The 18,920-nt window shown below is 47.9% G+C and overlaps 8 protein-coding genes across 8 annotated transcripts; 5 read left to right on the forward strand and 3 right to left on the reverse strand.

The window, feature by feature from the left end:
* The first annotated feature begins 96 nt into the window (after nucleotides 1-96).
* BDW43DRAFT_278709 (WKF domain-containing protein) lies at nucleotides 97-1,709 on the forward strand. Its single transcript, XM_032042204.1, has one exon. The coding sequence runs from the start codon at nucleotides 234-236 to the stop codon at nucleotides 1,449-1,451; it is 1,218 nt and encodes a 405-aa protein (XP_031899661.1). The 5' UTR covers nucleotides 97-233; the 3' UTR covers nucleotides 1,452-1,709.
* A 165-nt stretch (nucleotides 1,710-1,874) lies between these two features.
* Nucleotides 1,875-3,174, forward strand: prs2 (proteasome core particle subunit alpha 1). Its single transcript, XM_032042205.1, has 5 exons — nucleotides 1,875-2,029; nucleotides 2,102-2,161; nucleotides 2,281-2,375; nucleotides 2,433-2,645; nucleotides 2,709-3,174. Exons 1-5 carry the CDS (start codon nucleotides 2,023-2,025, stop codon nucleotides 3,093-3,095), a joined length of 762 nt encoding a protein of 253 aa, XP_031899662.1. The 5' UTR covers nucleotides 1,875-2,022; the 3' UTR covers nucleotides 3,096-3,174.
* Nucleotides 3,175-4,636: 1,462 nt separating this feature from the next.
* Nucleotides 4,637-5,901, forward strand: BDW43DRAFT_104806 (uncharacterized protein). Its single transcript, XM_032037819.1, has 4 exons — nucleotides 4,637-4,739; nucleotides 4,803-5,037; nucleotides 5,098-5,263; nucleotides 5,334-5,901. Exons 1-4 carry the CDS (start codon nucleotides 4,727-4,729, stop codon nucleotides 5,460-5,462), a joined length of 543 nt encoding a protein of 180 aa, XP_031899663.1. The 5' UTR covers nucleotides 4,637-4,726; the 3' UTR covers nucleotides 5,463-5,901.
* A 1,954-nt stretch (nucleotides 5,902-7,855) lies between these two features.
* On the forward strand, nucleotides 7,856-9,826 carry BDW43DRAFT_278724 (glycoside hydrolase family 18 protein). The gene is made up of 6 exons (XM_032042206.1): nucleotides 7,856-8,214; nucleotides 8,267-8,621; nucleotides 8,687-8,716; nucleotides 8,773-8,822; nucleotides 8,875-8,935; nucleotides 9,029-9,826. The coding sequence occupies exons 1-6, from the start codon at nucleotides 8,068-8,070 to the stop codon at nucleotides 9,685-9,687; spliced, it is 1,302 nt and encodes a 433-aa protein (XP_031899664.1). The 5' UTR covers nucleotides 7,856-8,067; the 3' UTR covers nucleotides 9,688-9,826.
* A 4-nt stretch (nucleotides 9,827-9,830) lies between these two features.
* On the reverse strand, nucleotides 9,831-11,027 carry BDW43DRAFT_104924 (ubiquitin-ribosomal 40S subunit protein eS31 fusion protein). The gene is made up of 4 exons (XM_032037820.1): nucleotides 10,791-11,027; nucleotides 10,474-10,580; nucleotides 10,127-10,407; nucleotides 9,831-10,063 (listed from the first exon to the last, which is right to left on the reverse strand). The coding sequence occupies exons 2-4, from the start codon at nucleotides 10,565-10,567 to the stop codon at nucleotides 9,974-9,976; spliced, it is 465 nt and encodes a 154-aa protein (XP_031899665.1). The 5' UTR covers nucleotides 10,568-10,580; nucleotides 10,791-11,027; the 3' UTR covers nucleotides 9,831-9,973.
* Nucleotides 11,028-11,843: 816 nt separating this feature from the next.
* On the forward strand, nucleotides 11,844-14,868 carry ace2 (putative C2H2 transcription factor (Swi5)). The gene is made up of 2 exons (XM_032042207.1): nucleotides 11,844-12,609; nucleotides 12,664-14,868. Exons 1-2 carry the CDS (start codon nucleotides 11,988-11,990, stop codon nucleotides 14,316-14,318), a joined length of 2,277 nt encoding a protein of 758 aa, XP_031899666.1. The 5' UTR covers nucleotides 11,844-11,987; the 3' UTR covers nucleotides 14,319-14,868.
* Nucleotides 14,869-14,969: 101 nt separating this feature from the next.
* BDW43DRAFT_278732 (T2 family ribonuclease) lies at nucleotides 14,970-16,847 on the reverse strand. The gene is made up of 6 exons (XM_032042208.1): nucleotides 16,423-16,847; nucleotides 16,062-16,356; nucleotides 15,798-15,990; nucleotides 15,484-15,720; nucleotides 15,308-15,405; nucleotides 14,970-15,251 (listed from the first exon to the last, which is right to left on the reverse strand). Exons 1-6 carry the CDS (start codon nucleotides 16,686-16,688, stop codon nucleotides 15,111-15,113), a joined length of 1,230 nt encoding a protein of 409 aa, XP_031899667.1. The 5' UTR covers nucleotides 16,689-16,847; the 3' UTR covers nucleotides 14,970-15,110.
* Nucleotides 16,848-17,233: 386 nt separating this feature from the next.
* On the reverse strand, nucleotides 17,234-18,800 carry BDW43DRAFT_278737 (RMD1 family protein). Its single transcript, XM_032042209.1, has 2 exons — nucleotides 18,339-18,800; nucleotides 17,234-18,287 (listed from the first exon to the last, which is right to left on the reverse strand). Exons 1-2 carry the CDS (start codon nucleotides 18,675-18,677, stop codon nucleotides 17,310-17,312), a joined length of 1,317 nt encoding a protein of 438 aa, XP_031899668.1. The 5' UTR covers nucleotides 18,678-18,800; the 3' UTR covers nucleotides 17,234-17,309.
* Between the last annotated feature and the right edge of the window lie 120 nt (nucleotides 18,801-18,920).

Raw genomic sequence — 18,920 nt, forward strand, 5'->3', positions numbered from 1 at the left:
CAAACGGACTTTAGAACTAAAAGTTGGGTTTATTTCCGCCGTGTTGGCCAAAGTTCCGCAACTCACGTGGAAAATTTCCCAAAACTTTCTACAATACAACAGTCCAAATCGATTCGCACAACCCACACCCTCCACTTCGATACCTCCCGTGCCATCTCTTCCGCCGATTCTACAGGATCTCCAAATAAACGCGACTCGAATTTTCCCGGCGGCAACCCCGAAAATCAGCCTCAATGGCGGACGAAGAGTCTTCTCAGCCGTCGCACGTCCCGGCGTGGAAGAAACTAGGCTTGAAGCTCAAATACGCAAAGGATCCATTAGAAGAAAAGGCCCAGGGAAAATCCGGCGAAGAGGAAGTTGATACGTCGTCCTCGAAGAAAAAGAAACGCGACGGCAACGCCGAAAAAGACGGCAAGAAGTCGCGCAAGAACAAGAAACGACGACACGATGAGGATAATGAGGAGCGGGAGGGGAAGGATAGACGTGAGCCTGACGCACAGGACGAAGAGTCTCCCAAAAAAAAGAAGAAGAAGACGGTGTCTTTCTCGACCGAGGTGAAGGAGAAGGAGATACCTAGTCGCGATTCGCAGGAGGATGTAGATGGTGATGCCGAGGCTGACGCTGAGGATGAAGGGAAGAAGCAGAAGAAAAAGAAAGAGAAGAAGAAGAAGAGGAGTAAGGAGTACTCGACAGCCGGAGACTCAGCGAATGATGCGTCTTCGAAAATCTATGAAGCTCCGATTCTTTCCTATCTGAATCTGTACTACAAACATCGGTCGGCGTGGAAGTTTCAGAAGAACCGTGAAACACAACTTTTCAAGCACGTTCTCTCGCTGGAGCAGGTGCCGACTGCATACAATGCCGCTCTTCTGGTTTACCTCCAGGGGTTGAAGAGTGAGGGTGCTAAGCAGAGGCTGCGTGAGATCGCTGAGGAAGCTGTGAAAGCAGAGATTGAGGAGGTTTCGTCTGTTGATAAGGAGGACAGTGCCGCGGACGAATCCAAAGAACCCTCACCGGAAAAGGCGAGTTACGACACCGCTGTTGGCGCTTTTAGGGGGTGTTTGCACCACGGTAAACATGATGAGTTGGATACCACTGGATCTACCGATCATTTGGAAGGCGATGTGTTGAAGAAGCTGGAGAGTAGGATGCGAGCGGAGCTCGTTTTGTTCGCTGTCAATGGCTCGTTGTTCAACTACCAGAAGCCAAAGCCTCCTGCACAGAAAGGGAAGGGTGCGAACAACCAGACAAACAAGAAAAAGAAGAAGAATAGAACTGCCATTATCGAAATATCGAGCAGTAGTGAAAGTGACAGCGACAGCGACAGCGACGATAAGGCTGGCAGCAAGAAGAAGCAGGAAAGTTCGAGTGATTCGTCTTCGGATTCAAGCAGCGACAGCGACTCTGATAGCACAAGCTCGAGCGATTCGTCTTCATCCTCTTCCTCTTGAACTTCCAATGCGTTGGCTCTACGAGCGAGCTGTTTTGTCAAATCCCCTCTACGCTTCCGCTCGAGGTGGTTTCTTCAGCTACCTTTCTCGCACTATGTCACATTTTTACTAAAAGTTTTTAAGTATTGCGTTCGAAAAAGTCTTAGCGAAAAGTTTGATACCTGGTCTAAGGCATATGAAGGAGTTTGTCAGACTGATGGCACATTCACCGTTGTTTAATTGCCATTGTATACCCAGTATATACGGATAGAACAGTACATTCAAAACTTATTCCATTCCTAGCGTGAACTCACGAAGGATCAATACTTTAATATAACGTAGAGATAGTAGTAGGGCTTGATGCATATATCCGCCAATTGATATGTGCTGTCCAAAGGCGGTGACAGTGGAGCTTACCCAATAGCTCAGAGCTTCCGCCCTCAGGCACCCTCTGGCACGCGTCCTCTCGAACCCTCATCATCCTCTATCGCCATTTCCCATCTTCCTTCTCCTTGATACTTTCTTTATTGCCTGTATTCCTGCTACGTCTACTTATTTACTTTTCTGAGTACTATATACATTTACCGCCATCATGTCCGGTAGGGTTCACGGCTAAATTGATTGGCCTGTTGCCATGACTTCATCGATTACTGACAGTCATCTGCGGGCAGGAAGCGCATACGACAGGCATATCACTATCTTTTCAGACCAAGGTCGTCTGTATCAAGTCGGTGAGTCCCTCCGGTGGGAGACCGCCCCCGTCGAGAAACGGGTTCAAAGACCAAACATGTGGTGTACGAAAACTATAAGACAACTGGATCTCTGATCAACTCTGTTACGTGATCGATAGAATATGCCTTCAAGGCCATCACCTCTGCCAATATTACCTCGTTGGGTGTGAGGGGAAAGAACTGCGCTGTGGTGCTATCTCAGAAGAAAGTCGCTGTAAGCCATGGCTCCGCACATGCCCGGGAATCTGACCTTGTCTAACCGATGCCGCAGGATAAATTGATCGACCCCTCCTCCGTTTCGCATATCTTCCGACTTTCTCCCACTGTTGGTTGTGTCATGACCGGTTCCATAGCGGATGCTAGAGCTTCCGTCGACCGTGCCCGCGGAGAGGCGGCTGAATTCCGGTACAAATATGGCTATGAGATGCCCTGTGACGTTCTTGCGAAGCGACTTGCCAATATCAATCAGGTCTACACACAGAGGGTTTGTCTCCTTTTGTCGTGGTTAAAATTAAGAGGGGTAGAGACTGACGTAACTGCTCTCTAGGCTTACATGCGCCCGCTAGGAGTCGCTATGACTTTAATCTCTGTCGACTCGGAGAAGGGGCCACAGGTCTACAAATGCGATCCTGCGGGATACTACGTCGGATACAAAGCCACTGCATCCGGTCCAAAGCAGCAGGAGGCGATCACTCACCTGGAAAAGAAGTTGAAGAACAAGGATTACGCCGAGGGTAGCTGGGAGGATGTGGTCGAATTGGGAATCACAGCTTTGAGCAATGTGCTTAGCGTCGATTTCAAAAAGCACGAATTGGAGATCGGTATCGTTGGTGGCCCCCGGACGGATGGCCAAGAGGGCACAGATCTCAACTTCCGGGCTCTGACGGAGGAGGAAATTGATGAACGGCTGCAGGCGATTGCCGAAAAGGATTAAATGTTGAAAGTACCTATGAGCATACATGTTGGCAGACGCAAATGATATTTAATAGCACCGCATTTTCTATGATTGTTACTGTGGGTCCGTTATATATGATATACTCGTAGGACCCTTGCTGTCAGATGCGACCATGAGTGGACGGATTGACGATGATTCTACTGTTCTCCAGGTTTGTGGCGACCTGCAGAATTCGGGACCTCGGTATGAAGTACTTATGGCTTTCGCGGATATGATGGGCTCACGCAAACACTACACAGCCCTGCAAGCTCGATATGTGAGACGTGACAATCGCCGTAAAATGTACTGAGTCATAGTATTTTTTTTGAGCGCTATATGCACTTGCAAGCAACATCGGAGAGAATCCCAAGTTGATAGGAATTGGTACCAAAGGGGTTGTTGAAGTGGATAGCTGTCTCGCATGCACTGGGGCGAATACTCTTTGACGTAGGATCATATTCGCCACCGGAAGTTGACTATCAAAACCGGGAAGGATTTTCTTTCCCAACCTGAGGCTCGCCATTCAGCTGATCACACCGTATTGTGGCCAGGTTTCTGTGGCTGAGCTGGGTACTGTGGCTTTCGCGAAATTCTTCCTAGCAAAAAGTGACAATCCGTGCCTGAAAGGAGTCAATTGTCTCAGGGAGCAACCATGACGTTTCGCTTTTTCTCTTGAGACTTTTCCTAACCGGTCGATGTCTCCGAACCTGAAACGCACCCTCGTGCATTGTCGCGGGACTAAAGTGTGGCGATATTGTTTTTCGGAAGCGCAGCTGGTGAATTACTAAGTAGTAGTTCGGCGTTTAGCGTTGAATCGGACCATGGGCGTCCCACTCGAAACTGCACCTGCAAGATACTAAGATACCAGTTTTCTAAGATCCAGCCGGTGGATATGTTCCCACTGTGGTAAACTGACACATGAGTTGATCCATGCTGGATGTATCATTTTGCTACTGTATTTAGTTCTGGTGGAGTTTAGACTTTTTTTTCTATTCCTTTGCTCTTTCTTAACTCTCTTTTGTTTTAATTGTTGAATTATCATTATTATTTTTATTCTAAATCTAGTGGGGTCTTTTTTTCTCCCCATCTGACTATACTCATGCAGACCCAGTCTTGGGATCCTCTTTTCCCGTACCAGCTGCTTAGCGCTCGCCCTCTTTGATATCAGCCCTGACCTCTAAAAAGCTGGAGTCGGTTAAGACACATGGCTTTCGTATGGGGCTTCTACTTTCCTATAGCTCCACCACAACTTGTCATTGCCCAGCTGTGGTCCCTAGCTGTGATATCCGTATCCTCTCATCAGCAGCAGCAGTCATTGGGGCAGCCAGCCACCGTTCATGATGATCTCCTTGAGGGCTCTTCATCCTTGGCTTACGGGGATGGGACTTCAAGGCCGTTCTATCGGTGGCCATGGGGATCGAGTTTAAAAGGCATATCCCGCCCTCAACCATGGAACGATACCTCAGATGAACCACTCTTTCACAAAGACCTAGTTCGGTTACATCGGACTATTATATATCAATTGCCTTGTTATCCACTTGATCTTTTTTTTTGATCTGCTCGTGCTTTCTTTTCTTCTTTCGGCTCCAGTTCTTCTTTGCCTATAAGACTGCTTCCTAGAGAAAGTAGCAATGGCCGACAGACGTAAGCAATTGTCTTCAATGGATTCAACTTGGTTGGCAACATTAACTCATATTCATGGTGAAGTCAACGAAGCGCGTGCCCTGAGGGTGGCTGAGATTCTCAATGACTATCGTACACTTTTAGTACACATTTCCCAACAAGATGTCCCGGTACCCGCAGAGGACTGCTGGGAGCAAGGATATGTGGTGATCAGAGAGAGTCTGGCGGCTGCGCAAGCCCTAATGGCATCGAACTATACCCCTTCTATTCCACCGGCTGGAGGCAGCGATGCGGAAACCGAGAAAGCCGAACTTCAGAGGTATTCTTTTTTTCGCTCCTCTCTCTACATCACGGTTCTTATAATTTTAACCCGCCACAGGGTCATACTCGATGGAAGCGCTCGTCGATTTCGAGCACACAAGATTTACCTCCGCGCCGCAGCCGGAAGAAGATGGTCTATCAACCGACAAAACATCCTACGAGGGCAAAGGCCTGACCAAAGACATGCTTCCCAATTGAAGCTCATAGACGAGGCATTCCGACAGGTCGGTGTATCACTATGCAACCGGCGGCAGAACCTTTTAGACTGACTCGGCAATGTTTGCGATGGAACAGGAGCTCGCTCAAGTGACAGATCAACACGTTGTGGCTGATCTCCGGGCAGCCGATATGCGTGCAGGCCATTGGCTCAACGACGATCCATCTTTGCCGGCAATCCTTAATTGGATCCGATCCCACCCATGAAGCGATCCCCTAATTACGGCAATTACTGATCTGATGGCATTGCCTTTGATTAAGCGCAGGTCGCTTAATATGCGCCTAGAAAGAGACACCCGTCCTTCTACACAAAGGACCTCTCCTTCTCCTCTTATTGGGACATATTTTTACTTTGATGCTGATGACGGTCATGATATCCCCACGAGTGATTGCGTATTGCTAGACGTTTGAGACAGCCGAGCCCCTCCCTTTGTTTTCTTTTCTCTTTGCTCTCTTTCTATTTCAGGGGTTCTATGGATCTCCCATTTCGGGCTATGAGTTCAACCACATTCTGTACCAGTCAGAGAAGGGAACGGGATTCCCCATTAATTTCGGCCGATAGATCAATTTGGCTCTGGTTAGCTGAAATTCAAGAAAAGCATGAATGATAAAATAATAGAAAGGATTTACAATATTTTACTATAGATTTTTTTCCAATTTATTTTGGCTATGATTTCATGACTTCAATGTTTACTTTGCGTGACCATAAAATCAAGTATTGTATATAGTAGTACGTACCGTTTGGTCTCTTCTCTTTATCTCTTTTTTTAATTTTTTAATTTTTTTAGTTTTCTCCCGTCGTTTTCTGTCAAGCGTTTTACTCCGATTGGCAGTGTGGAACCCGCGGGTATGAGTGGGGAGTGGAATTCCAATCCTAAGGCCCTAAGGAAGTAGTAGACCACCTTAGACAGGGCAACAGAAATCATTATGCCCATATCCACCAAGGGATTGGATGACAATTGAGCCAAACAGATAATTGATTTCTTTAGCTGACTGGTACGGAGTAGTATTCATGATCAAACCCATTTCCAAGTTGATAATACCACCTACCATTCTTAGTATGGACATCTTAACGCCGACCAGCGCATCGGAGATACCGAACCACATGTGGATCCATGGTTAGCGTCGATAGACGAGCACATCCCAGCTGAAAAGATGCGTGGATTCAAGGGCGCACAAAGGAACAGGGACTAAGTTTAGCACCAAATGCACGGCAGTTGAGACTGACTTTACTCTTTGCATTTAATTTTTGTACTTCTTTTTTTATTTTCCATTAATCTGTGTGGGATCGAATTGTGGCCGTGCAGAAGAGCCCTGCAGTAGTTTAAAGTCGTGGGTGCCAATCAGATGGCGGAAATGGCGACTTGCATCAGAGTTCAGCTGAGAAGGTACAAAACTGGTCCACGGTACTAAAAATCCAGATAAAGCGGTTCTGGTTATGCACCATCGTGGATGTTGTTTCATGTCTATCCTATGCAAAAAGCTACTATTTTATTTACTCGATGTTTTTACCCTCTTTGCTTATCGAATTATCCCGGGATTTGCACAAGATCTTTATTGACTTTGATCGGAGTTCTCCTACGCAAGGTATATTGACTCGACATATTCTTGCTTTAGAGACATGAAGCCTGTCGTTTCATCTTCTGCCATATCAGGTGGGGGTCCGATGATTCGGGGGAGACCGGCTATGATATAGGTTCAGGTCTGGAAGACTTGGTATCTTCAACAGGCTCTGTTACCTTTTCTTTGTTTTTGTTCAGTTCGATTAATCTGAGCGATCAAAAAAGTTACACATTGTTCTGACGCTCATCTCGGAGCAATCCCTCTAACATCATGACAAAACATTACAGTAGATCTGTCATGCGCACTGATATCTTCGGAGGATATATCGTTGATATTCGACATGTTCTCTCTTTTGAGATCGATCACTTCTCCATCGCATGCGATTGATTACCTACAAGTCGTGCTACCCCACTGCCCGTTTCTGTGGTTCTGGTACTACCTAAGGTCATCATATTGGTAGAGACTGTAACCAGAGTTCCCATGATTTTTCTTGGAGCCGACCAAGATAGGTGAGATGATATTAGTTGACTTTCCTCAACTGTCACCCGGGATTTTAGTTATTTAAGAAGTCCCTAGCTCACTACTCCGGGTTTCAAGAGGCTCAAGGAGATACCCTAGATGTCGAAGAAAGGGAACACTTCCGTAATATAGATCTGTCCTTCTGACAGTCCAAGGGATCCAGAGGTGCTCATCATATGAGATACTATCCAATGCCTCTTGGGCGAACCTTCCCCATATGTTTCTGCTATATTAATTCTAGCAAGGAAGCCTCGTGCGGAGGGATAGCGGAATGCCACAGTCACCTGGACATGAAGGGCTAGGTACATCGAAGTTGAGTAGAGCAAGGAAAAGGTCAGGCAGGGAATGACTACGCCACAGAATGCTTTGTATATGTTTCAAAGAGTTGTGATTTTGGAGTTCCTGAGCCAGCGTAAGAGACAGGAATGGGGGCTATATAAAGTTGCTCGATTTCTTCGTGTCGGTGTCTGTCATTACCGTCTCACTTAAGACATAAGCCACAGGCCTAAATCAGTGACAGCTCGTCAGCCACAGATCACCGACGCCACACCCAAAATCTGGCACCGCCACCGCGTGGTCAACCCTTGAACCAATCAACTCCCCGCCTTGTTATTATTTTGGTATCCCGCGTCATAAGTTTCGTCCTAAGGCAGGTACAACTCTGGTCAGGCTGCAGTCTTTTCAGGAGTACTTAAGTCAGCGTCAATTACTATAACCTCGTTGAGTTCTTATGACTCCTTCTCGACTCACCGCATTTCTTGGCATTGTTATCGCTCTTCTTTTGTCTCGATACCTCTGGCATTACTCCACTCTGACTCCGTCTACCCCTCCAGCCATGTCTTCCGGACTGTACTCCGTCGCGTACTTTGTCAATTGGGTAAGGAGCCTCTCGCTGCGTATGATTCGACTGATGGCGCTAATTGATAAAGGCCATCTATGGGCGTAATCATAACCCTCAGGATCTCCCCGCAGAGAAATTGACCCATGTTCTCTATTCGTTCGCCAATGTCCGGCCCGAATCCGGAGAAGTGTATCTGACAGACACTTGGTCTGACATCGAAAAGCACTACCCAACAGATTCCTGGAATGATGTTGGTACCAACGTTTATGGCTGCATTAAACAGCTATTCCTACTCAAGAAGCAGAATAGGAAACTGAAGGTTCTGCTTTCCATCGGAGGATGGACCTACTCCGCCAATTTCGCCCAGCCGGCAAGCACGGAGGCCGGACGCATTAGGTTCGCTGAAAGTGCCACGAGGCTAGTGTTGGATCTTGGTCTTGATGGTAAGTCACCTTTATTTGAACTCGAGTGTACTGTATGTGGACACCAGTTAACATGAGGTCGACAGGCTTTGATATCGATTGGGAGTACCCTAAGAGTAAGCGAACGCTAGAGAAGACAGCTACAGGAGAGACCATATTAACATGAACGTAGATGATATCGAAGCACAGAACTTTGTCCTGCTTTTGAGAACCTGTCGTGAGGTGAGCTGTTCTTTTCTTCTCTTCATCTTTCCTTGCTGCTGACATGCTATAGACCCTGGACCGGGCCGCTGGGCCACACCGGAAATTCTACTTGACCATTGCTTGTCCAGCAGGTAGGCACCCAGACCCTGATGAGATCCAAGGCCAGAAAAATGGCCTTCAACGTATGATGCAAAGCGGCTAATATCTCCGTTTTGTCCATGTAGGCAGGGAGAATTACTCCAAGCTCAGACTTCGTGAAATGACGCCCTATCTTGACTTCTACAATCTAATGGCCTATGACTATGCTGGCAGCTGGGACAACTTTGCTGGCCACCAAGCGAATATTTATCCTTCTACTGACAGGCCAGCCTCGACACCATTCTCAACGGTCGACGCACTTACATACTATGAGACATCTGGTTTGGTGCCGCGGTCTAAGATAGTTGTCGGCATGCCCATCTATGGACGCGCTTTCACCAATACCGATGGACCTGGCACAAGTTTCTCCGGAGTAGGTGAGGGAAGCTGGGAGAATGGGGTCTGGGACTATAAGGCACTTCCCAGACCAGGGGCAACGGAATATGTTGACCCCAGTATCGGCGCATCGTGGAGCTATGACCCTACGACCCGCACAATGATCTCGTACGACAACGTGCGGATGAGTGAAATCAAAGCGGCTTTCGTCAGACATCATGGACTAGCTGGCGGCATGTGGTGGGAGACAAGCGCTGATCGAGGAGGCAGGGCTGCTAACAAAGCTGATGGAAGCTTGATTGGAACCTTCGTGGAGGGTGTCGGCGGACCGGGAGCCTTGGATCAAACCCCGAATGCACTTGCATACCCGGAAAGCAAGTACGACAACTTGCGAGCCGGTTTCCCTTAGACCTACCTAATTTGAGATACCCAGATTCGACATTGTCATGTTTCTTGCTACTCTTACATATTTTTGTTATGATTTTATAGATACTTGTACATAGGTCTACGAATCGCTTATACTCGAGAAGACCGTGTTTTGAATTTTTATTTCATTTCCAAAGCCACTACCGGGACTATGGTATTCCATGCTCCTCAACCTCACATGCACCCATCTAAATCCACCGTCATTGCCTAGATATCAAACTATGCATCACCGGTAACAAGAAAGGCGGCGTGATCCGCGATTAAATCGCTTATTTGGACTCGTCGAAGACATAGGTGAGGTGGCACTTGCCACAGTACTGACGGTTGTGCATAGCAGCCATGAAGACACCAGCACCACACTGTAGAAATCATTAGTCATCTTGCCACAAAAGCCATTCACAGAGTGGATATGAAAAACGTACCTCGGGGGCGGGGCACTCGCGGCGGAGACGCTCGATCTTGCCATCGCCATCAACCTTGTAGTACTTGAGGACGGCAAGCTTGGTCTTCTTGCGCTTGTGCTTGATCTTCTTGGGGGTGGTGTACACCTTCTTCTTGCGCTTCTTACCACCACCACGCAGGCGGAGCACGAGGTGGAGGGTGGACTCCTTCTGGATGTTGTAGTCCGAAAGAGTACGGCCGTCCTCGAGCTGCTTGCCAGCGAAGATCAGACGCTGCTGGTCAGGGGGGATTCCCTCCTTGTCTGGACGCTGAGGTTAGCACATGGTTCCCATCTCTCGTTTTCATCTGAATGAGGGGAAATGCATACCCTGGATCTTGGACTTGACATTGTCGATGGTGTCCGAAGACTCCACCTCGAGGGTGATAGTCTTACCCGTGAGGGTCTTGACGAAGATCTGCATCTTTGAAGAAGGCCTAATATAATCATGTAAGTATGGGTTGCGTGGGAATCATGTCGGATGGATAGGCGCAATTTCGTCGATCATCGTCTCATCTCTCTTTTCTTCGCCCATTTCTCTCAACTGAGCAGTATTGAGTATTTGGGAGTAGAGAGGGAGGATAAGACGTTTCAGACGACTGTGATCCCATGTCCATCCGCATAGCATCTATAGGGTCATCACTAACCTCGACAAGACTTGTCTTCCTCAACCTTCGTTGCGATCGTGTGGAAAATATGTAGAGCGGAAGGCCTTAGTGCGTTAAAATCGTTTGTGCGGTCACGTGGAGCGCACTTTCGCCAGATTGGTCATAGTGTTGGAAAATCTCGGATAATCAGGCGCTCCGGGTCCTCGTCGTCAATAGGTCAGGTAGTTTTTGCCAAGGGCCCGTTCCAACAGTCACGGGACCAAGGGCTACGTCATATGCTTGCAGCCTGAGAAGGCAGGCATCAAAAAAGACCTACCCGCTCGTTTCTATTCAATCGATCCAGATTGGAAGAGAATCGAAGTCAATCCGTCACCACCCCCTGGCCAGTTGTTAATTATTGATCAAATGGATCCGTGATGGGCGTCAATTATTATCCAAGCTATTGCAAAGGAAGGGAGTATCATGAAGCGATAGTGTCTCAAACCCTCACAGGTGGCAGGGCTTCATTTTCTTCAAGCATCGATAATTAAGATAGGGTGTTTGTCTGGACCGCGAGGGGGGCGACCAGAAACGAGCTCCTTGCAGAGTTACTAACCTGCCGGATCGCAGCCTTAATTGCGTTCGGACCACTTTTTGCTTTGATATTCTCCGTGCTCGAACCAAGGCGATCCACTACGCAGCGCAAATGGACGGGGCCATGCCAAGGGCGCTGGTTTCCCTGACGCCTCAACCCGGGCGCGTTGCTAGGCCAACGGCGCCATTGTTGATCTGAACCGTGGGCGATAGATCGGGATAGCTTCAGCATCTCCATCCACCTTTCCCTGGTTCCCACCTCTAAATACTTCATCTTCCTTTGTCCCGCTCTTAGTCCTTTTCTCTCAGAATCAGAGGTTCAGGAACCGCGCAGGGAAGCTTTTTGAAGCTTCAATTGCATGTCGCATTAGTCTTAGATCTAATCGGCTTCCGAGCGACATAGCTCTTTTTCTTCTGACCTTACTCTACCTCTAACCCTTTTCTCTCCCCTTTATCTGTCTTCTTTGTTGAAGAGTTCACCGACTGACACAGTGGACAGGTCGGTTTTGATACCATCTACCAAACGGCTAGCGCTGCGTGAGGTATGCATACCAGGGTCATATGCAATATGCGCAAAGCTTTCCGCAAGACTTACATATGGAATTAGATCTGTCAATCACCCGCCACCGATTCGTGAGAAGTTGCCTGTAGACTTTGCCCACCATGTTATCGAACCCGCACCGAAATCTTCAGGAACGACAGCGACAACATCGGCGGCAGATTTCAACACCATCCGCCCTTGATGCCGCCAAAGTTCCCAGTCTTCCTGCGCAGGCAATGCACCGATATCGTGCTCATCGTCGTGGCCAAAGTTTGGACCAGAGATCTCTGCATATTCAACAATCGCAACCCGTACAAGATGGTAACATTACGCATACTAACTTAGCAGTACCACAACAGTCGCAATTGCTAGGCGGAGTGCAAGAGCAACAATATACTCGCTCGGCGCAACCGACATCCTTGCCCATGATGCCGGAGTGTCAGGCTTTCAGCCATGAGAATTTGCAACCCCAGCCAGGAATGGGATACATGAACCCAGCCTTCGCCAAGATCGAAACGTCGGGGCTGGAAAGCCGGCCGATGAATCTCCATCTCAATCTCATCCAACAACAACAGTTGCAACAAGCACAGCTCCTAGATAATGGCGCTTGGGATTTCTATACACATGAAAACCTCACAACGGCATTTTCGCCCCAAGCCAACGTAATGCCTGCAGATATGAGACGACTATCAGTACAATCGGATGCCAGTCCCGCGCGTGGACCGCATACGCCGAAACCTACGCGTAAGTAACCTACTATAGCTTACAGCGTTCAAGCCCCACTGACAAAACTTCTAGACTACCTTCCCATCACCCCTGCGACAACACCATTCAAGAAAACAGTGGATCTTGCGCAGTATGGTGGCGACATGCAGACTACTCCCACCAAGGAGCAAAGATTGTCTGTTCCCAGTTCGGCCCAGCCGTCGTACATGCAACGTGCCAAGTCTCTTCAAGGAGTGGCTGGGACGACATTCTCCCAGCAAAAGATGGATATGCCCTCTCCCCCAAATACAGCATCATATGAAGTGGACAATTTTGATGTGTTTAACTGTCAGCAGGGTTCCAGTTTCGAAGTTCCAAAGTCTGAAAGATTTTCATCTAACCATTCTTCATCATCAGCAACGTCATCTTTCAACTCCTCGCCAGAAATCGCCTCCATGCCACACCTTCAAGACGGTGATAAGGCGCAGAAAGTTCCAATCTATCCTGCAACGCCTAGCCGTATGACCCCAAAGAAAACGCCAAGTGCACCACCTAGCGTCATAGCCAAGCCAAAGCTTTCTCCACGGGTAGCATCCATCGACAGCCTCAACCTGGACGCGAGAGTCCATGCTTCCATCAAACAAACGGGCGTCACTATTGACGAGATAGCGTCATACATCGATGGCCCTGACCCAGAGGATGGAAAGTGGGTATGCCTACATCCAGGTTGCGAACGCCGCTTTGGAAGGAAAGAGAACATCAAATCTCATGTACAAACCCACCTTGGAGACCGTCAGTACAAGTGTGATCATTGCGAGAAATGCTTTGTCCGTGGACATGATCTCAAGCGCCACGCCAAAATTCACACCGGAGATAAACCGTACGAATGCCTCTGTGGGAATGTATTTGCCCGACATGACGCCTTAACTCGGCATCGGCAACGAGGCATGTGCATTGGCGGCTACAAGGGAATTGTGCGCAAGACCACGAAGCGTGGTCGCCCGAGAAAGCACCGGCCCGAGATGGATGATAGACAGGACAAGGCCTCGAGAACACGCCAGAGGATTGCCGAAAAGACATCGTTTGACTCCTCTGGATCGGACACTTCGCGCAATTCACCACCCTCAGATGTCTTCGAAAGCATGAGCCTTCACGGTTCTAGCCCGGTGGGGGACATGCCCATGTTCGGTAATGTGAATTATTCATTGCCTCCTGAAGTTTTGACTTTCACACCTCCCGCCTCGCCTGGGGGCAGCATAAGAAACAAGTCAACGCCTGCCCACAGTGAACGGTCAATTACACCCAGCACAGAGGACGAAATGCCACCTTTGTCTCCATCGAAGCGGCCCTTGGAAAAGATTATCGAGGAGTCGGGGCTACCTCTCATTTCAGACACTGAACCCTATCCATACACAAATGCTACAAGCTCAGCTAACCATCACGCTTTGTCTTCTCCTCACACGGTACCCACTCTGACCGATTCATCAAACGGCTCAGATCTGGACATTTTCATTAATCAAGATCCGTCTGTCAGCTTCAGCAAGCACGAGTTCCCAGGTCTGACTGACCCTGACATGGCTGCATTCCCTGACTACGTGAACGCTCCTGCTTTCGACAATGGCATGGACTTGTTCCCAGGCAAAGGCTTCTCTACCGGCCCATCAATGGGTGACGATTTTTTTTCTTTCCAATTCCAGATGGACGAGCAGCCATCGGACGCTATGACAAGAGAATTCTTCTTGGAGTGAGACACTCGGGTATAACAACTCATAGACATGAAAACGACGCGACGACCCTCGAATAATGGTGAAAATGAACAAAACTTCATGACTAAGGACTTAGACGACCGGAAACCATGCACATGACACATGAATTCTCAAGAATAAGACGACAAGAAATTATGTACAATTTTACGACTCAATATCTTTCAACGACCAACTAGCTTCCACTATCAATGACACCTGTGACAAAATCTTTCGGGCATTTTTATCTTCTTTCTTTGCGAACTTCTCAGCGACACATGTACGACAACTTCTGGGACTTGCGGGAAGGACTTTTTGACAAATTTACACGGAGTTCTGCAGGCCAATCTTTCATTTGTTTTACGCTTTTATGCTTTATATTCGCTCCTTTCTATTCACGAGTTTATATGACGTTCATGTGATTTGCTTTGAAAGACTGTATTAAATGGATATGAACTGCGTTTTCTTTTGGCATGGGACGTCTATTGGATACATTCATGCCCACCTGTACTCTAACCCTGCAATAGATCCACTGGGATAATTAACTACAAAAAAAAAAAAAAAAAAAAAAAAAAAAAAAAAAAAAAAAAAAAAAAAAAAAAAAAAAAAAAAAAAAAGACTATCTACATATCAATAATGGTTCAATAATTGTAGGTTTAGTAATATTTCTATGCTTCGGTAAAGTGTTTCTATGTGTATCTATACAAAGTATCCTTAAACCGTACAAACAACAGTAAAGAAACTAGTCATATCACGCAGTGCAAAGCACAAGCACAAGTACGGGAAAATGGGAAGATATCAGGTTCCCTTCCAAGTTATTGTCAACTGGATTGGGTGTTCCTCCTCTGACGCAAAAACTTTGCTCTGGACACGCCCTTTAGGTGCCTTATCTGCAAAAAAGGTCGTATTTCCCCGATAGGAGAGTTTGCCATCCTGGAACTAGAAAGATGTAAGAAATAAGCCGAGAAGAGCATGTACCAGATGGAAAAGCTCACACTAAACTCAACTGGACGAGTGATCTGAGGACCACAACTGAACGTATCATCTTTGATAGAACACTTGCCCTTACTGGACCGCAAGGTAAATGTCTTGTCTGCAAATATATATTGTCAGCCGCATTTTCAGACATACCATCAGCTTCCAGATACAAGGAAGAATTTATGTGACGTACCTGCCGCCTTTTCGGCTCGGAATGTCGCACAGGCGCCCGATGTGAACCATGTTCCGTGGCTAATTATGCACCCTCTTTGTTGGCCCTGTGTTGAGACAATCAGATTCCCTCTTTTGGAGTTTGGTGAACCGGTCCTTGTCGGCTCAGATGGGCCCCTTGTTTTGGTTGGTTGGTCTTTTGGGGGCGTTTTCGGCTGATACCGGATGCCTTTCGCAGGGCAGTTGGATGATTGGCCGTCTAAGACGAGAGTTAGACGGCGCATGATTATTTTTGCTTTATTTGAGGCAGGCGAAGATTAGAGGAAGAAGACAAACCTGGGTTAGAAGGGACGAATTTTCCTGTCTGCAAAGGTCCGGCGACATTAAAGAAGTACCAAACCTCATTCAGGTTATGGCGGTGACACCTCACGGTGACTTCGGCCCCATGAGCCTTCGACAGGGTATCCTGGATCTCGTGCAGAGAGTAGGTCTCCGTGTAAGACGGGACAATCCCAGCGCCGGAAAGTATCTAGTAAAAGAGTTAGCTGTTTAGCTTCATTTAATGCGACACGCAGTTCCTAATCGCACAGGAGCACTGACTTCATGTGTAGGTAGTTGGCGGAAGAGCTCCACTGTCTTGTCAAAGTAGTCGACGACTTCCTGCTGGGGATAGTATATGTCGTAGCAGTGTGTTTCTAGGGTGCTGATGCAGGTGCCGTGTTTATTCCACTCGTGCTCCCATAGGTTCGGGTCGTCGCCCCTAAAGTCTTTCCAGAAGGTACGCATATCATCCAGAAGATCCCCTCTACCTGAGTCAGTCAGGATCAGAGAAATATTGCTGTACCGTCTTTTTGGGTCGCAGTATTGATCAAAGCCTCCATTACAGTGGTCCGGCCTAGAAGAAGCCGGGGATCAGCGTCCCGGGTACAAGTCATGCCCACCGGCCTTGTGGAAATCTCACCATAAACCATGGATGGTCCAGGAATCAACTGGCCCCACCGCTGGATCGGCGTCCCAAAACTGCGTTTGAAGGAGCTGTCCGCCGGGGTAGTTGAAGCAGCATTTGTCTTGGCCATGATACGGGGTCTGACAGCTCAACTCTGTTTTGGAGCAGTGCTGGAGACTGCTCTGCATAGAGCCGACTTCGGGCCCGGAGAGACTCGAGAGTCCCAAGGATCCCGCCAAAGCGGTTAACACCTGCTGTGGTCCTGGAATCCCTTGGAGCATCCTGGAGCTTAGCTTGCTTATTGTAGAATACTAGTGCTAGCGGTAAGACTAGCGTGTTCCGTGCTCAGACTTCCCTTCAGAGGCCTAGAGAGGGACTGCAAACAAGTGTCAGTTGCAGTTTACTGAATTGAATGAAGACTGTGTTCCAGGGAAGTTCGTATCGCAGAAGATATAAGACAGAATGAACGTCGCACTCCATGATCCTATGACCGATGACTAAGTTGGATCGCCACATGTGATCCGTCAGCTGATAAACTAATGAAGCTAAATAACCTTAACTGAGCTAAGCTGTGGAGAAGCTCTCGATTGCTTCCTTCAAGTTTCCTATGGTGTCTTTTCCCGTCTGGCCATATCCTTCAACCCCAGCAAAAATACTCTTAATGTTAGCCAATGTTTGTCCCGCCCTTTCCTAATGGTGCTGCTCGTATTAATATGCCAAGAGCAACGCGCCCCAACAGTTTGCTACGGACAAACGATGGCAACTACAGGTCTAGTTGTTATTATTCTTGTCATTATTACTTTTCAAATAGAACAATGGATTGGAGTTCTGAAGAAAGCATGAGAGGGGTATCATATGTGACTAGGGTGGGGTAGTATATATATATATATAATTTTAGACTCTTAGGACATTACTGCATCCGTAGTCTTTCCGTTTTGTATCTCCTGCTCCTGGACTCGCTCTTTCCACATTCTCAGAACTTCGAAGCAAACTTCAACCGCGATGAGAAGGATGATGATCCATTCGAGCCGGAGTCCATGTGTCTCGCTCAGCCTCTCCCGGAGGACGCTTGCTATCTCCTGTGCGTAGTCCATCTTTTCGTTCAAGAGCTTGATGCGTATTCCAACATCCAACGCTCTTCCTACCTGTTCGTAGTATCCCTCCAGGCCGAGCTCATGTCGACTATCCCAGAAGAGGTCCGGTAATGAGTCCGTCAGCTCCGAATAAAGATTCAACTGAGCGCGTACGCTTAATAGCTGGCCTGTCTTTCGAAGGATGAAGTCTCGCGTAAACGGAAGGCGTGAACCTTGTGATAAGAGGGTAGGTATCGTTCTGGTGGATTCAAAATAGTTCGACAGTAGCGTTTCCAACACTGCCAACTTGGTACTCCGAGCCAGCCCGGATGAAAATGCCACTTTGGTTAGCACCGTATCCACAGACTGACGTTCACCAAGTTGCGGACTAGTTATATTGCTGCTTGGTTTGGTTCCGAGAATGATGGTATCGCCCTTAATGCTGCTACTATCTCGTTGCGGATCCTCCACATACTCGAGATCTTCCGTCTCTAAGTTATCAAGCTGAGGCCGCTCAGCTGCAGCGAGAAGGGTCCTGGTTGCGAGAAATGATGTAAACCCCTCTGGGAGAGACCACGCCACTACAGTACCCGAGGGGAAAACAAAGATATCGCCGACTTCGTTGGGGCCCAGGTCTGAGGTAGTCGGGTTGCTCACGCGACGAATGGAGTCCAGGGGGACTTGAACATGAACTACCTGAGGGTATAGGCCGGTATCGAAGGGGTCTGGTTCATAGCCTTTCTCCTGGAGAATATCCCTCACTTTGCGAATGTTGAATTGTTCGGCCACAGCATAAGCCGTTACTACCTTTTAAAGAATCAGTGGCTAGAACTACTATCAAGGTGCGATAGGTAAAACCTTGGTTTGATAAAGCCCCTGCTCTTTGAGCATCGCCCTGGAGAGGAAGCCATCCTTTGATCTTTGCGCCTCCACTGCAACTCTCCGCAACGATGTCGGCGCTGCCGGCGATCTACCTCCCCTTCTCCGTTGTTTCTGAAATTCTTCCCCCAGCTCCTCGCTCACATCTCCGGTCTTTGTTTGTTTCTGGGCAAGGTACGCATTAGAGGAGAAGAAGTCCTTGCGTCGAGGAAGGCTTAATGGCGATGTGGCATGCAGGTATTGGCTCCGGGGCTGTTTCACAAGCCTGGTCGCTGCGGGTCGCTTGCAAATGGAATAGACGTACGGTCTCGCAAACATTGACGCAATCGGGAGAACAGGATTAGGGCTTCAAAAAGGGAGGGGGGTTAATCTCATTAGATAAAGCCCAATTCCATGATACATCTGATCGGCAAATTGAAGATATAAAATTGAGATGTGAACAACCGCGGGTCTGCGGAAGTAAAAGAAGTGATGTAACTGGGCCACCTAAGCTGGAAGCAGTTAGTTAGTGGATGTTGCTTAGTAACCCTGTCCCCGACCTTACCTAGTAAGTAATTAGTA

This window comes from Aspergillus alliaceus (genome assembly GCF_009176365.1).
Source record: "Aspergillus alliaceus strain CBS 536.65 unplaced genomic scaffold BDW43scaffold_26, whole genome shotgun sequence".
NCBI lineage: Eukaryota > Fungi > Ascomycota > Eurotiomycetes > Eurotiales > Aspergillaceae > Aspergillus > Aspergillus alliaceus.